Source organism: Bemisia tabaci, chromosome 5 (genome assembly GCF_918797505.1).
Source record: "Bemisia tabaci chromosome 5, PGI_BMITA_v3".
NCBI classification, from domain to species: domain Eukaryota; kingdom Metazoa; phylum Arthropoda; class Insecta; order Hemiptera; family Aleyrodidae; genus Bemisia; species Bemisia tabaci.
In genome coordinates, this window is record NC_092797.1 from 26,497,640 (window position 1) to 26,515,396 (window position 17,757).

General features: G+C 36.9%; 2 protein-coding genes across 6 annotated transcripts in view; both read left to right on the forward strand.

The window, feature by feature from the left end:
* Positions 1 to 885: 885 nt before the first annotated feature.
* On the forward strand, positions 886 to 12,963 carry LOC109037503 (pre-piRNA 3'-exonuclease trimmer). Its single transcript, XM_019052214.2, has 11 exons — positions 886 to 1,200; positions 2,733 to 2,967; positions 4,157 to 4,456; positions 4,818 to 5,025; positions 6,286 to 6,387; positions 7,590 to 7,700; positions 8,014 to 8,216; positions 9,432 to 9,521; positions 10,130 to 10,218; positions 10,847 to 10,945; positions 11,488 to 12,963. The coding sequence occupies exons 1-11, from the start codon at positions 1,070 to 1,072 to the stop codon at positions 11,552 to 11,554; spliced, it is 1,635 nt and encodes a 544-aa protein (XP_018907759.2). The 5' UTR covers positions 886 to 1,069; the 3' UTR covers positions 11,555 to 12,963.
* A 1,882-nt stretch (positions 12,964 to 14,845) lies between these two features.
* The window catches only part of MRP (Multidrug-Resistance like Protein 1), a 65,453-nt gene continuing 62,541 nt past the window's right edge, over positions 14,846 to 17,757 (forward strand). For 4 of the 5 annotated variants that reach the window (XM_019052030.2, XM_019052028.2, XM_019052027.2 and 1 more), the window contains exons 1-2: positions 14,846 to 15,176; positions 16,329 to 16,505. In XM_019052030.2, coding sequence (XP_018907575.2) covers positions 15,135 to 15,176; positions 16,329 to 16,505 — 219 coding nt within the window. In that variant the 5' untranslated portion in view covers positions 14,846 to 15,134. The remainder of the gene's footprint in view (positions 15,177 to 16,328; positions 16,506 to 17,757) is intronic. The other variant, XM_019052026.2, reaches the window with a different exon arrangement.

Consider the following 17,757-nt stretch of genomic DNA (forward strand, 5'->3'; position numbering starts at 1 on the left):
TTATGCAGAAGTCTAAACGAGATTCTTCCCTTCGTATTTTTCTTTTCCTTCTTTTCTTTATCGTTAAATTTGAAAACCTCCCTCAATGGCAGGTTAGCACCCCTGTATAAAAAATTAATAGATCGTATTCGATACATCAAACGGGTGAGATTGTATCGATATCGATTGGTTCAAAACATAAATATAGCCTCAAAAGTAAATTCAGAAATCTGAGAGAACGGATCTTTTGAAACAGATTTTTTATTCTTTTGAGTACCAAATGCCAATGCAAAGTGAAATTGTCAGGAAATTTCTCATTTTCAGCTTTTCCAATTAAAATCCTTACAGTTTGGTTTGAGGTTATGTTCTATTGTTTTGAACCAAACGATACATCGAACCGTTATCGAATACGGTCTATGAACGTTCAAATTCAACAAATTGCTACATTTTCCCAATTATTCCTCTTTTCGAACAGAAGGAATCTTAACCGCAAATTCTGAACCAGACGCTTTGATTGGTCAAGAGCGGTTCATTCCATTTATACCGAGTTGAACCAAAATAAGCGGGAATTTCAAATAATTCCGGATATCCTGTTTACCTAATAATTTCCTTTTCCGGTAAAGCGGTGTTGTCAGTTTTATTTATCAATTCTCAGAAAAGCGACAACACTGTTTACCGGAAACGGAAACGATTTGGTAGACAGGATATCCGGAATTATTTGAAATTCCCGCTTGTTTTGGTTCAACTCGGAATAATCGGAATGAACCGCTCTGGACCAATCAAAGCGTCTGGTTCAGAATTTGCGGTTAAGATTCCTTTTGTTCGAATAGAGGAATAATTGGAAAAATAGGTTGTACTGTGATTAAAAAGTAAACAAAACACAGTTCTAACTTCTAACCTCAAAGTGAATCACGCGGTCCTTGCAAGTTGAAAGTTTGAAAATTTGAAACAAGGTTGAAACCTCTCGTAGCTCCGGATTTATTACTTTTTTCAATTTTCTTTAAAAAAGTAAATATCTTACTACTCTTGGGTATCTTCAATAACTCAAACCAGCTCGATCCCGGCCAACCACTGCATGAATTGAAGCAAAATGTGTAATGTGACCAAGAAGAACTTTACAGAGTGCTTATCGAACATCAAGGATGAATTGAAAACTGCCACCTTTGTCGCAATTGATTCAGAGTTTAGTGGGTTATTATCAGACGCCGAGTTCAAGAGTAGGTAAGTGTCAACTAAGCTGTGACCCATTAAAGGCATCTCAGCTTTATTGTAACACAGCGCTGTTGTTTTGGTTCAGCGCAGGGATGGTGTCCCAGCGGGACAAATTCCTGACAAACTGAAACAAGCGTCTAGCTGTGATCACATTACCGAGCATCGAAGCTTGCATCAGACCAGTAGAGGTAACTTCCTATAAGTCATCTCTATCAATGCTAAAATCATTGCGATTCAGTTCAACCTAGGAACTGCTCAATGAATAAAAATTCTACAAATTTCTGGTTTGTGTAGGCATCTGAATTTCCGTCAGGCCACGCTACAAGCTGAAGCAGCACAAGCCTTTATTAGCAGATAAGATCCTCCTCCACCTCATGGCATAATGATCTGCATAACAGGTCTTCCCTCCCCCTCCGCGCTCCTTCCTGATTTTTTTGCCATCAGTAAGGGAAGCACAATGAAAATTTAATCACACTGAAAATGTTTTTTCATGACGTCAAGATCTACAAGATTTTTTTTTTTCGGATGAGGAGAAAAATTAGCTACAGTGCCCCCATCATGAGGGTCGCCAAAGCTCCGCATGAAAGGGGCACACCAAATACCAGGACGGCAACGGCCATCAGCTGGTGAAGAGCCGCCGAAGCGACCCCTAACCGACCCGACTGCTGTGAGATGGACAAAACCCGGTTATGTAGGGGTGGAGCACGCCGCCATGTTCCGTGCCCACTAAACGACCCCTTCAGGCCACACCCCGTGCAAGTGTGGCCCATCGGACGCTCTATCCTCCCGTCAGGTGTCCTTAAGGCACTCTTCGAACGGCAGTCCCCAGCCCCGGTAAAGCCGGCGCCTCTCAGGCCCCCCACTTGGGGGAGGGTCCCCCCATCCTCGGGACTGATCTGACGAAGCCATCATTTTACCCAGAGTCAAGGGCGTAGGAGGAGAGCTTAGGCGCAGCTTGTGGCAACCCCACAGCAGGGCTCTGGAGCCGAGGACTGGAGGGCAGGGAGGGCAGACCAGCTACGTCTCGCTCAGTCCTCAAGGCACCAGATCTTATGCGGCCCCAGAAGGGGGCAGCCTACACATAACTCAGCTACGCAGGTGCGTCGAACCCGATATCCCCAATTGGATAGCCTGCGGTAATCTACAAGATTTGCCGGTATATTTTGTATCATCAAACAGCGTTTTTCAAACTTGGTGATTTTCTCCTTTCATAGGACCCTTCTTAAATTTTCACATGTTTTTCCTTCGTACTCACTTGATAAATTTTTACTCTGTCACTTAAAAATCATAATTGTTCTAATTACCTACGCATGAATTTTTTCAAAGTAAATAGCTTCGCATCTTTCATTGAAATTCTCAAGGTGATTTTTCGTTGTGTTTTCCTTAAAAACAATTAAAATAATTTTGAAGGAAGGAGATGCCTCTCAGGTATATATGTTATGACAAGGGGGTAGATATGAAATCATTCATTAAACTTGCTCAACGTAAGTTCTGTATGAGAATTGATCAAAATGAATTTCATGTTTTTATTTTTGTCTCAGTCTATTTGACTCGGGTGATGATCGGTACTTGAAACTTAAATCATGCCTTCAGCAAGTTATCATGATGGAAGTTGGTCTCTCAATATTCAAGTATGATCGAGATACACATGCGTTCAAAGCTTCGGTGTACAATTTCTATGTTTTTCCACAACCATTCGGATCCATTGATGCACGGTTTCTCTTTCAAGCCTCCTCGGTGCAGTTTTTGTGTCTACACGGATTTGATTTCAATAAGGTAAGTAATCAAACACTTCCAACAACAATTCACAACTCTTAAATGAGAAGTATCTAAACTTGAAACAAGTCACCCTTTCTGCTTCAAAGCTGATCTTGTTTGGATAGATTCTAATAAATTATCATTAACTTTAGGGCATATTTCTCCTTTCTTGAGAGAATATCACAAGCAACAAATTGTCAATTTTACAGGAGAGACATAAGTAAAACTTATTTCTAACGGCTAAAAAAGTTATTTTGGTTTGAGTTTTGGCACCAGGGTATGGAATAAGTTCCAGAAGAAAATCATATCCGCAAAGAAAATTGGCAAATGTAATATTGTGCTCTGAGAGGATTTTGTGAGCTATTGTATCGGATGTAATAGGTATTATGCGTGTTTCTTTTCCTCAGTTTTAATTCTTGCATTTTCTATTTGAACCTTAGTTGGAAGTTAAGCATAAGTGAATAAATTGAAGAAGGCTTCATAATTCTTCTCATTGTTGTAAAACTTGGCGCTTGTGATACTTTTCTTCATACGAGGCTCATGTAATAAGCATATTTTATACTACAACATTTTTCAAAGGATTTAAGTAATGATTATAATTTAAAAAAATCTATTATCTTTGCATGTAAGAGTATCCAAAGAATTTAGAACTGTGAATAACTCAGTTTCATTGAAAATAGCATTTTCATTACTTTTCCCAGAAGAGGATGAAATTCAGAATTTTTTAAAACTTTCGCTCTCCCCACCTTCAAGTACGTTTTGTTCTGTCCGAAAATCTCTCTTTTCCTCTAAAATTTGACTGAAATGATGTTCCTGTTCTTTAGTTTCGTTTAAAAGTCTTCTCTGAGTGTTTTTCCACTGAATTTGCTGTATGCATTTTAAGCTTTTACCAGCCCTCTCAACATGGTGATTTCAAACTGGCTGAGATTTCTAGAGTTTACTCGAAAGATGATTATCAAGAAAATCTCATGATTTCATGAAATAGTTCGAGAATTCTTAATTTAATGGTATTTGGTGGAATTGAAACATCAAATCCATTTAAACCTTCCCAAACCATTCAATACTTCTTGAAAAATCCTTGATAAATAGGTCACTGCCAACTATAGAGTGGCTTAACAAATAAATTATATAAATGAGAGGATTGCATGCCTTTGTACTCTCAAAAATGTGTTTACTGCAGTACCAAAAAAGTGTTTGAATTTTACAGGTGATGTTCGAAGGTATTCCATATTTAAATGTAAAGCAAGAAATTCAAATTCGAGAAGAAATCCAGAAAGGTTCGTTGTTCCGTCATCTAGAAAGGAATATTTCAATGGAAACTGAGAGAATTCTGCAAAATGAATGCAGCAAAGTTGCTGAATGGGCCTCCACCTCTATTGTTGGAGACGATTTACTCCTTAAAGTCTATTGGCTGGGAGAAGAACCAAAACTTATGAATTTTATACTTCATCAGGAAATTCGAAGAAGATTTCATAACTTATGGACATACACTGCTCCTGAAGAACAGGTATTTAATTTTACTTTTTTTACACTACTCCTGAAAGACTCCTGAATAATAATTTAAAGGGGAGGGAGGGGTATTCAGTCATTAACTTTGCTTGGAAAAACTATTAGAGGCTAACGACAACAAAAAGCACCAGAGACACTGAAGTGTATTAAACGTTAGGGTCTGTTCTTAAAGTTCAGGGCAAGTTAAGTTTGATGTGTATGAATGATGTATGACTCATGTACATTGTTTTTATTATTTATACTGGTTTTGAAGTGTAAACTTTTTTACCCTACTGAGAAGTGAACCAAAGAAAACTTCTCACATCATGCTATCATTACAAGCAGTGGTCAAATGATTTTGTTTTCTTTTTTCTTTCCAGGTCCGTGTCGTTAGAATCACTGAGAGCCAGCACAAGGATTTGGTCAAGAAAGGTGTTTCGAAAGACCTAGAAGATTCTGTGATAGATGCACTCGTAGGTTTTTCAAAAATTGTGAAGCTCCTAATGGAATTTAAAAAGCCCATTGTGGGTCACAATTTACTTTTGGATTTGTTAATCCTGCATAACCAGTTTTACCTACCTTTACCAAGTAAGGTTATCACATTCTTAAACTTAGTTATGTTCTATTCCTCTGTAGGCACCTTTAAAAAAAGTTACCTAATGCTGTCTCAGAAGTTTCAAGATGTCAGAGAAAAGCAGCTTTTCTTTGGACACAAATAGCAGTTTTTCATCTCATCTGTTTCATCTGGTCATTTCATGCGTTAAATAAAGTAATTAATCTACTAACATAATAGTAACTTTACTCTGTGTTACAATATCGTCCTTCAAGTTCCATAGCAGTGATGACAATATTTTTCCTGACGTCACACATATGAATATACTTACTATTAATCAGCCGTCGTAATTTAAGAAAAAAAAAATAATGTGACAAACCTGTGGCACAATATAGATCAAAAGCCTCAATTAATAGAAAGCTTCAAAATCGTGTGACTCTCAAACACAAAGGTTGGTTTTGGTTGATGTCAAAGAAAGAAAAAAAAAACTAAAAAAATTGAGGAAGTTGAAAAGATTTGACTAAGGAACTGCTGAAGATTTTCAGGAATTCTACGGAAAACTAGTTTAGAATGTGGACAAAATTTTGCAGGCTCAAAGGTCAATTTAGTGAATTTGCTACAAGCATGTGCGGAAGAAACTACTCATTTAAAAATTTTGAATTGGACTTCAAGATCATGAAGAAATAGTCTTATTCCTCCAAAACATCTAATCATTAATTACAAATAAACTTCTTCAAAATTGAACTGCTTTAGCTCCAAATTTCAGTAGATTACCTTTTATCATGCAATTGCCTTGAATATTGACTGAAGCATGGTGAATTCTACTAACGCTGCATGCCCCTTTAACAACAGAGGACACCAACAGCCTCACTCATAAATGTTCTCTCTTTGTTAGAGAGGGAATGCAAGTGGACATACCCCTTTTTTAAAAGAGTTTGAAAGCTTTTTTTGAGCTTCCCTATTTTTGAAAAACGTGCACAACGCTCCAGCTTTTCCTCATGTTGAAAAGGAGAATAATTCTGTTTTGTAGTCCGTCCCTAAGGGCTGATTTCAATTCGAATTATGTGTTGGTTGGTTAGTGAAGTAAACGGCTGGATGGGTGTTTTGTAGCTTGCGTGTTTGTTTGTTTTTAAATATCCTTACACCAGTTTAAGTCGGTCTCTGCCTGGTTTGTTGGTTTCTTACAAAACCTTGCGTTTTCATTTTTTTCTTAAGTGTGGTAGTTCTGTGGGGCAGAATGAACACAATTTTTCTTCCATAATCCGCTTTTGATATTCATTTTTTCTTGTTTTCAGAAACGTACAAAGAATTCAAAGCCAGTATACGTTTGTTGTTTCCTCAAGTTTATGATACAAAATTTTTGAGCTTCGAGCTGAAACGGCTGTTGAAAAAAGAAGGTAAAAAGAAGTTTTTTCAATTTGTAATTTTAGTATTTTTTCCGTTTCACAATTTTTCCTCTTTACAATTTTTTCAACCAAATACCAGATGAGCAGTGACAATATTTCCAATAAAATGGACGTGGTACTCAAACTTTCATTTTTGTTATCCTCTCAGGTGCCAAAAAAAATTGAATTTTTCAAAATTCTGGACAAATAGACTTTAACACAATCTCAAGGTGTGCAGACTGTTCCAAAATTAACCTTTTCATCACAAAGAACACAGCTTCTGCAAAACCATATAATTTCCCCAGTATTTCCGGTATGGACCACTAGACAATGTACAAAGTTAAGCACTCTGATACATTTTTCCTGACCGAAATTTCACATAGAACACAATTTGCGCAGTGAAAATTACTGAAATGATCTCTTAACTAAGATTTTTAATGTTTCTTGACATGTAAATTCAAACCTTCCGCTCATGGAAAAAATAGTCTACGTGAGTCAAATCGCATACTAAACTTTACCATTACAATCTCTGCGGTATGAAAATCTGGAAAGCTCAGTCGTTACGCTTTGGCTCAGCTATAGCAAATTGTTTACACTTTGAACGATAAAGGATGGGGAAGGAACAATGATCGATTGAGAAGCCTGCCGTAACTGTTGTAGTTCGCAATTGGACTCTTGTAGAGTATTGCGCTTCTTGTGACCGGGCAATTCAAAGTTCCCACAAACAATGTAAAATAGAAACGTTAATACCTTAATTAGGAGTTCATCCCAGTAATTTTCGATACAAGAATTGTGTTCTACAAGAAATTCTAATTAAGGAACATGTATCAGAATACTTAAATTCGTACCATGTCTAGTGGTCCATTACTGAATAACCTCCACTCAGAAGTATTCATAATTGTGGCTTCATATCTGAAGAAGATGAACTACAACTCCAGCCCATGTCCCGGCAGGGTTCACCACAGTTTGTTTGATAGGCATCCATTTTCCATCGTGAGGTATGCGGGCGCAGAAACTAGCCTGAGTATGAGAGGGTAAAAATTTCATAAGTCTTATTTTGACCCGGAGAACTCACTCTTCCAGCCTGGCAGTTGAAACTTGGATCTCACTAGATAGTTACCTTGAGGTTTAATGAGGGAACTATGTCATACCTAGAGACACTGGTTTTTTTTTTTAAATAAGATAAGATATTGCTCATTACTGGTTTGTTGCAGATGCATGGACTGTAAACACTTTGCAAGAGCTGTATAATTATTTCAAGAAAGGGAAAGGCACCTGTATGGTCATATACTCACCATCCATTAACTTCACTGATGACATTGATGGTAAGTACATTTCTGGTTTTTTTCAGGAGGAGAAGATTCCGGCCTTAAACAATGACCATGAGAAACAAACAAATTATGATTTTATTCGTGTCCTTTTAGCAGACATAAAAACTACTATTGTTCTCATCACTGTATTTACCTTGCTCCTGTGGCTTTCAATGTTGGCGACTAAATCAATTTGACTCCTGCAACTATATTTATCTGTTTCATTCACAGCTCATTATGTGTACTGATTTTAACTCCTTCGATGAACCTCCGTAAACTTGGACTCTACTGTCATCTCAAATACTATCTCAAAAATTTCTTCTTCCAGAGAGCTCTATAAAATACCATGAGGCTGGTTGGGATTCTTTTGTGACAGGGTACTGTTTTGTCAAAATCGCAAACATGTTTGCTGTTTATAAGGAGAACAAATTTTTTCAAGCCTCACGAATGTTGACCTGCACTGAAATATTTAACGCAATCAAACACATGCGAGGAAGAGTAAATTTAATTCGAGCGAACATTTCCAACTTGGTAAGTTCTGGGTCCTTTAATATCTGTCAGTATTTTTTAGTTTATAGATTTTCTTGTACTTGGCTGAGCAGACAGAGGTGAGAGGAAACTTCACAGGAAGTCCCTCATTACGGAGATATCTATGATTATTTCACAGTAAATCTTTCAGGTTGGAATTTTTTAAAGCTTGTGATTAAAAATAGGTTCCACCTACAGATGCTTACTTCAAGCACGGTATCAAAAGTATTGAAACCTGGACTATAATGCTAATAAGTGCTAAAGGCTTTAAAGAATATGGTGTGTTTGTCTCTGAACGTCCTGTTTCACTTCAAAATCAGCAGTTTTTAAACTATGTTCCATGTGCCCATAAGAGTCTGTAAAACAGGAATCGGAGCAATATCAAAGAAAGAAAAAGAGCAATAATAGTAGAAGTAGTAGTAGTATTAGTAGTAGTAGTAGTAGTATTAGTAGTAGTAGTAGTAGTAACAGTAGTAGTAGTAGTAGTAGTAAGTAGTAGTAGTAGTAGTAGTAGTAGTAGTAATAGTGGAGACAAAAAGAAGGAATAAAAAACAGACGTAATTGGAAGGAAGTGCAGCCTTAGAAATTCAGGCCAGCAATATTTTGCAATAATAGTAGAAGTAGTAGTAGTATTAGTAGTAGTAGTAGTAGTAGTAACAGTAGTAGTAGTAGTAGTAGTAGTAGTAGTAGTAGTAGTAGTAGTAGTAGTAGTAAAAGTAGTAGTAGTAGTAGTAGTAGTAATAGTGGAGACAAAAAGAAGGAATAAAAAACAGACGTAATTGGAAGGAAGTACAGCCTTAGAAATTCAGGCCAGCAATATTTTGAATGATGTAACCATGGTTCTGTTTTTAAAAATTCTCTTTCAAAAGAAGAAAGATTGTGTCAGATTTTACATTTGCCTTTCTTACTGTACACTTTTCCTCAACTATCATAATTATTTCTTTACGCATCTCGCTATATTACTTTGGGTAGGTACTTATGCAAAATTTTCAAAAAACGTAAGGCAAAAGTACCACAAGTGAATACATGAACCTCCCAAGAGATCCGTTGGCACAAAGGAAAGGGAGTCAATGTTCAGTTACATCCCATGTTTTTGTAAGTTACTTCTCGTTTGTTTCAGGTTACATTTTACTCACAAAGATGAACTCACTCAGAGTGCTAAGATTTTTTTTGTTCTTTCCTCACTCTAAATTTCCTTATTATTGTCTCTTTTCCCAGAATCTGGAGGGTGATGATCCACTTTCAACCAGACCCGAACTTCTATATGTGGCTTCTAGAAATTTTTCTTGTCCTATCGATTTAAACAAGGTAATAAAATGTATAGCAGTGAAATATTATCACATTGTACTCAAAGCTGCTGTTCCACTTCCTTTTTTGCCTTCTCTTTTATAACCCCAATAAATGCAGAAAAACTAAAAAAAAAAATTGTACCTATTGTACACCGGTTAGAATGTAAACAAAGTTTGCAAAAATAATGGATTGTTTTAAAAGAGATAATCTCTTCCTTTTTTCAAATAACTCTTTACATTGTGGTGGTGAAAGTAATGAGTTTTTTGTCCCTTACATTCTCAGTATCCCACACTTTCTACTAAACATCAAACTTTGTATGTGTCAACTATTTAGAGCTTTACCTTTAGTTAAATGACCCTTATCATAATTAATTCATATTTTTTAATGCGCTCTGCCTGAAATTCAATTAAAATTCAATGGAGAATCAGATTAGTACAAACAAAACAAAACAACAACAAAACAAAATTCTGTGTAAGTGTATGAGTTATTTAAAACTTGGCGGGGCGTATAAAACCTCCAGATAAATGAACAGCTCAAAAATCACCAGTTAATTGCTCTTGATAGCTGTTACTAGTTTGGTAAATTACGTCTTTACTAACAGAGATGGATCTATATTTATTTTCCAGGTTACAGAGTTATTTGCAAGGTATGGTTCTGTTGATGTGAAACCGTATTCAAGTGGGTCAGCATTGGTTGCTGTATCAACGCATGGATGGTAATTATCAATTAGTCTCAACAATATTTCTTGAAGCACCAAATCTCTAAGTGCTGTCAAAGAGTTAGTTGAAAAAAGATTATTTCACCCCTTGTTTAATAATTTTAATGGTTGGGTTCGTTGCTCGGCAGCGTGCGACCCTCGCAGGCCAAGAGCGTGTGCCCTTACAATTATATTCTCTATTAGAGTTTCTCTCCTGTATCTTTTTACCATTTTCCTTTTTGTACTTCATGCAGCCTAGCCTAATAATCCTTGTAGAGTGAATCCCTCCTGCTTGTTTTTTAATCTGATTTACATTCCTCAACTCCACCAGAAAGTGGTGGCTGATCCTCGGATCTCTTCAGATCAGCTACCAACAATAGCAAAATTTGACCCGTTTAGTCTTCAAGAATAACTCCAGAATATCTTCCAGAAAAGTCCACGTAGTGCTTATTTGGTCAACAGTTTCTCAAGGTATGACGTTGTAAAGATAGTTTGCCAATAAGGGGTACCCTTGCAAATTTTCAAATAGTTTTTTGAGAAGAAAACAGGGACTTCACGATCAAGCTGTAAAAGCTTGTTTTTAAATCTATTTTTTCAAATTATTGCGTATTTGCTGCTTTAAAATACTTTTTTTCTTATTTTTCAGTGCACAAGATATCCTAAGGGACTTCAAAAACAGCAAGCACCTTAAGGTGTCATCTTTTAATAGGTTTAAGCATTCGCCAATAGCCAAGGCAGCTGTGTGGTAAGTCAAAATTAATTAAATTTAATTAATTAACTTTTGTTGTAATTCTAAAAATTAAACACTCGATTCTCTCTAAAACTCTTTTAGAAAAAATGTTTTTTCTGGTAACAAATTTTGATTTTTCAGATCCTTGTTAAACTGCCCTTAGAAATAATATAAAAATATTTGGTTAACTTGATCAGGGCTCATTATTACATTGATAGCGTATTGTTTCTACTCAATGAAAAAGAGGAACACGTGATTAGGTAATTCGCATTTCAGGTACTATTTAACCCTTTTGCAAGCGACCTTGTCAAATGTTTAATTGTTAATAACAAACAGCTGTGACAACTTTAAAACTTTCGTTGATAAAACTTTAATTCCAAACCGATAAAACACATTAACATTTTAATTGCGGCTTGAGAACATAAACAATTAGGACTTATACAATTATACAAACATTAACAATTAGTGCCCCATTCCTCACCTTTGGGGGTCGTTTTTTTGAAGACAGTTTTATTGGATGTTCTTTATATAATTTTCTCTAATTTTTACTGTTTCAGGACTGGAGTATTAGCCATGACTAGTCTTTGCTCTTGGCTAACATACAAACATGTTTTAAAGAAATGATGGTTCATCCCGATATCAATCTTTCCTAGCCTCTTCAATTTTGCTTTTGAATCTTCTGATTTTCATCACGCAGAGCACAAAATCTATTGTTAAACTTGTTTCTACCATTTTTTATTGCTTGCATTGTTAACATCAATCCATACAAGATTTCTTTGACTTTGGAAGAGTGCAGTTTCAAATCCAGGAGCATTTCAGAAAGATTTTGGCCCCTAGAATGGGCATAACATTTGTCGTGCTTGTGACCACCAGGAAAACATACTGTCAGCTACTCAAGTAGTTTGATCTTTGCTAATTAAAATTTAGCGCATGAGCTCTAATGGCTGTGACGTAAAATTTTCTAATTCTGACAAATTCAGTGTTATTCTTAGGTTACTACATATAAGTTGTCTCTGTCTAAATATTAAGTTGTTAAATGTTGTTGATTACACTTACTGAGATGTTATATTGAAGGTGAAACTGCAGAAACGCACATGTCACTTTGCGAAGTAGCAGATCTCTTGTTACAATTTATTTCTCAGAGGAAAAATACTCGATGTTACCTCTCAAAAACTTCCCAAATTTTTTCTCCCTGGGTGAAGACTATCCTGTGAAAATTTCAAGTAATAGTCTCAGTTAGCTCTACTATGATTAAATAAAACGGGAACGGAGATTTTGAAACACCACCATTTTGATACGCATCTTTGCAGTTTCACATCAATGTGTAGAAAATCATGAAGAAACTCTCATAATTGTAGATTTCTACTGAGTGATGATTAGTGATTGGGAGCCAGAGAATTAGAGGAAGTTTAATAGCTCGCCAAGAATCCCTTAAAATTGTTCGCCGCTCTTTACTCAAAGAGTGATTCTCTATCAACCCTACAAATATTTTGATGATAAGGCTCAGGTTAAGAATAGCTGATGTTGGGTAAGTTCCTGCATGTAATAGTAAGTTTTCATCAATATGTTCTGAAATAATTTTAAGTTTTCCTTTTATCTGTAATAATCTCATTTGTGGAAGTATGTTAAGATTTCAAAACCCTTATATTTCTCTCAGGTTTCAACTTATCTTTCATCTCATTCTCTTTGTAAACCTTGATTGTTGAACCTTATGATCCCAAGAATTCAGAGTTGTTTTCAAGGGTCCAGCCCCCCCCCCCCCCTTCCCTTCATTGAGAGCCTTCTGCTAGAAAGCAGCATCTTTGAATGCCCATTCATTCTTAAACCTTTTTTTTGTGCCTTATCCTCCCGATCATTTGTTCATATTCTTTTATTTCTCATCAATTTCTCATAGTTTCTTATAGAAATTCACTCATCATCCTCAGGAGGAACCAATAAAGACTGAAATCAATTGTATCTTTGATATTGTTTTTTACTTGAAGAATAACGATATACTGCAGACCAAAAAACGAATAAAATTTTCATAGACTGAATTATTGTTTGATAAACTTGTTTATTTCAAGTGAGCTTATTTAAATGAAAGTAGAAGTAGAAAAACTATTTGCTCCTATTGCTAAACATCGGCCATTGTACTTTTTTTTCTAAGAAAACAATTGGTCCCACTGAAACAAACAGAGAACCAAACTAGGACGGGAGTTACAAGAGAGGAGCAGAATTTCAATATGTGTGGAAAGTTCTCTGAAGTGATTTCTCTGCAAGAAGGAAATGTGTCAGTGAAAAAGTACAACCAAACACCAGGAGGTCTCTCCAGGGAAATGCAAGTGCTAGATTTTGATGCTTAAGTACTCCGTGTCTTGTCTACTATCCGACTGTCCTAATAAAAAGCGCCAGCTGGGAGGCTTGCTTTGGGTGATGCATACTTCTGATGAGCAGTGTCATTATATATGTGCTCAAGCAAAAACATGACGGAAGACTCAAGGCCTGGAAAAAACCTGTGACTTAAAGTAAAGCACAAAGTATAAGAAGAATTAAAAAAAGTAGAGAAAGGCCTGTACATCGAGTGGAAGTAATGACCGACTAGCAAGTTTTCTTCCGGTAGAAAATCGAAAGACAAGGAGATCAATTGAGAATTCAAATTTCCTGTTCTTAGTTCAGTTTGTCAGAGCGCAGATCATCAATCCCAAGGAATCCGGATTTCATCGTCCCAAAACCCTCTTCCTCCTCACCGGTTCACCCTTGGTTGTGATCCTGATTTTAAATTTCAAGGTCCTGAGGCATAACATTGAGATGAATCTGTAAAAATTGGGACTTACTGAGAATTTTAGCCAATTTTGACATGAAAAAGTATAAACTCGGCCTATCCATGTCCAAAATACTGACCCCTCCGAGGGGGACAGAAACCCCCCCTCCACAAAATATCAAATTGATGCAGATGCTTGAAAAAAGTATATTTTCTTGGTAGGAAATTGGCTCCAAAAAATCTGAATTTGATAGTACTCTGGCCCCTCAAAGCTTCACCGGTGAGGTATTGGAGGACCTCAAGCTCGCTACATTTGGAAGGTTTAACTCCCGTAATTTTTGAGAGAAACGCCTGGTAGTCAAGAGGGGTCTTGATCACTCGTATGTGTTCGGCAGAACTTCTCTTTCCTTCATTTTCATTGTTTTCTAATAAATTGTGGACCAAAAGCGTTATCCTTTTGAAATTTAACCTCCTTCCTGCATGCGCTATGTAATATATGAACTCTCTTTTAAACCTCTCTAATCTTTAGATTCCTAAATAACCTGTTTCAGTTCATGGCTTTTTATAGAGGAATCTTTGCCTTTTTGGATGATTTAGAGGGGGAAAAAACAGATCCACAAATAGTGTGTCCCCAGAATACATAATTGTTTAGTCCTATTTCCTCATAATAAGTTGGAATTGTATAGATAGACGAAAGCTTTATTGTTTAAAAGATGGTAAGTATAAATGTTGGTAGAATTACCTGAGCCGTAAAATGGGCAACTTTTAGGCAACTTACCTACTTAAATGAAAAAAGCATTCATAGAGACATTCATTCAGTTAAAGTAAATGTTCACCTCCCATGTATTTAATTTTTTGGAAATCATCCATTAAAAACTCGGAGATCATATATCCGTATAAACTAAATGCGTGCAAACCTTGGGCTTAGTACCTAAATGAACCTCTAGTCATGTGTTAGCGAGTAATTCAAACTGTGCTGCGATATAGAAGAAATCATTCTTGAAGAAAGCGCTCCGCGCGTGTTCATTTAGTTTTTTAGATCTTCCGCCAGCTTATTAGTTTTGCCGCTATTCGATCCCGCGCTTTTTGCTATCGTGTTGCCATCCAATCAGGCAATGAATTTTGTGAAGCCCCTCCTTCTTTACCCCTACGCTTTATTTTCGGCATCCTAACCTCAAACAATCTGACTTTCGAGTGTTATTGCAAGTGGTGCAAGCAGGTGCTCAACTTTATCTATTCGTATTTAGATAACATCCTGAAACAGAGATAATATTTGTAAAATTAACTTCATGTTTGGGTTTAAAATACGTTAAGACTTGTGCTCCGTGCATATTGCGTCACTATCGAGCGGTATGCCGCTTGACAGCGTGGGTGAAGGTGTGATCAGACTTCAGTGAATAAAAGCTAGATGATAGCACTTACTATTTTTGTGGAATTAATCGTGAATAAATTAGTCATTTTACCATGATTTTGGACGACGTTTGTGGTCCCAACTCTTCTTTTTGGGTAAGTTCATCTCCTCATCATTCAGACAATCCATCAAGCATGATTGGCATGCTTTTTGGTTTTCTAGGAGTGCATACCAGTGGTAGCGAAAGGCTGAAGGTTATGTACCTCATGTTGCATATTGTCAGTAACGACTCACGACTCACACCGTCCACTCTTTTGACCATCCTAAATTTTGTCCCTTGCTTTCTCTTCAAAAGGAGGGGCTCAATTGATACTTTCAGACCGAAACGCTCCGTTTCCCTTCTGAATATAAATCGTAGGATGGGAGCTCACACTGTGTGCTCCGTGTGAAAATCAGGCATAGGAATTTTATTTCCTCACTCTTCATTCAATGAAAAGCATTGAAGGCTTTGTCAGATGAGGAATATATTATTTATACTGAGTATAACTACACTGCAGACTGCTAAAACTTCCTTGCAGCTCTATAAGCTGAAAACCAATATCATCAGTTTATTTAGCTCTCTTGTCCTTTGTGGCGATTTCTCAGATCCACGACTAATTGAGAAAGAGCTGAGCATCAAGGAAAAGAGACGGTTGTATTCAGTCATAGTAATAAGTTAATACCTCTCGAATCCATGAATAACAGTCAGAATATACCTACTCACAATGGTGATCGTCTCAAAGAACGCATCTCAATCTGTAACATTCCAGGTCTCATGTTGCATGTCCTATCCTCAATAAAAAAAATCAACTAAATCTACCATTTTTCTTCATTCTGCACAGTATATTATGTCAAAATTTCCAATTATCACGCTGCTTGCATTTTCATAATAGTGAAACTATAGTGGAGGTTTAGAAATGTCTCAATTTGAGATACGCTTTGCGACTTTCGTGTCATAACTCTCACCCATATTTACATTTACAAGTTGCTAGTGCTTTTGCTGCAACCAAGGTCTCTCTCGGTGTTGAGTGCAAATACACTAAAGCAATCTTGATGCTTGTGAAGCGACTGCATACAAACACTCAAAATTTGTATTCCTTTTTTATTATTAAAAAAACTTCATATAAATTTAAAGAACCAAATAAATAATTTGTTATCCTCCCTGTCCACCCAGCCCTCAAGTAATCGTCCAGCTTTCTACCTAAAAAATATGATTCATTGTCTTCAGTCTTTTCCATTTAATACTCAATGTTCATAATTTCTTACAGGATCCTGATGTTTCGTGGAACACGCCCGATCCAGATTTCACTCCCTGCTTCCAGAAGACAGCTTTGACGTGGGGACCTTGCTTGTGTTTTTGGATTTTTTCACCAATAGAAATTAGTTACCTAGTCAATAGCAAGGCTCAGAATATTCCATGGTCATGGCTAAACATAGCGAAAATGGTGAGTTAAATGAAGTATATCAACTTTATTTCTATTTCTGTTTGCATGAGATGCTTTCACCCCTGAGGAAAATGTGATAGATGAAGAGCAACCATACTCTCTCTGCAGCAAGTATGCCCCTGCAAGCAGGACCCATCTTCATTCTAGAACCTGCAGGACAATTGTTAAATTTTGCCCTTTTTGATGAGCTATGGTAAAACTAACCCATCACCTTCTGTTATTTCTTTCCCCAGTGGATACTTCCAAGGGTGGAATTTGGAATTTCTTGTAAGAGGGTGCCAAGGAGGGGAGGGCACCTCATCCAGGAAGGTCTGGGGCTCTGGGGGGGGGGGGGGGGGGCACAGAGAGGCACCTTACCAAGTAGTGTCTAAAGGCATTTCTGCAGCTTTAAGGGTGGATCCAGGGTAGCGGAGGCTCCCGGGGAGAATTTTGAAAATTGACATGTCTTTGGAGGAATTTTGAGCTCTTCTCAGTGATAAATCTGTCGAAATAAAATTTCAAATGTGACATGTGTTGGTTTTTTTGCCAAGTCCTGAAATTTTCTGAAGGGGCGGAATAGAATTAGGAGAACGGACGGGGGGTGCAGGCGCTCACAGCTTCTCTCTAGTTCTGCCCACCGACACCTTTATTCAACTCTTATTCAACTGGAATCATCACCCAATCAGCTCCATGTAATTTTTTCACTCACTTTTAACGTTCTTAACTGAATGTGTTTAGAGTGCTCTATAAGTCAGCAAAGGATCAGATTAATGGAGGAGATATGAGGGGCTTGGAGGACAAGGTGCACAAGTGCAGTTTTTGCTATTTTGAGAAATACAAGTATAAAGTCTCGAAATTATAGGAATCCTTGTGGCAAAAAAAAGTTCAAACTGACTTTTTGGCGCTTAAAAATTAGAATTCGGGAGCAAATTTTTCTCAGAATGTGCATCAAGACTAGTTTCACTTGAAATCATTCATATCTAAATTTCTTTCAAAAACTGCACTTATGCACCCAGTCCTCCAAGCCCCTTTTAAGTACAAGGTACTGAAAAAGTTCTTTAAACGCTTCTCTCTGAGGAGTGTAAACTTTAAGCCCTAAGTATCGGTAACAGGAAGTTAAAAAATATACGCCTAAAGCGGAATAGGAAGTATAATTTCAATTGCATCGGAGAAAATCTCACCCACAGTATTAGGGGGCTTTAACTAGTGCACCACATTCTTGGAAATTCTTGGTCGTAAAGGGAGTGATAGGTTATGAAGAAAGATTCAGATG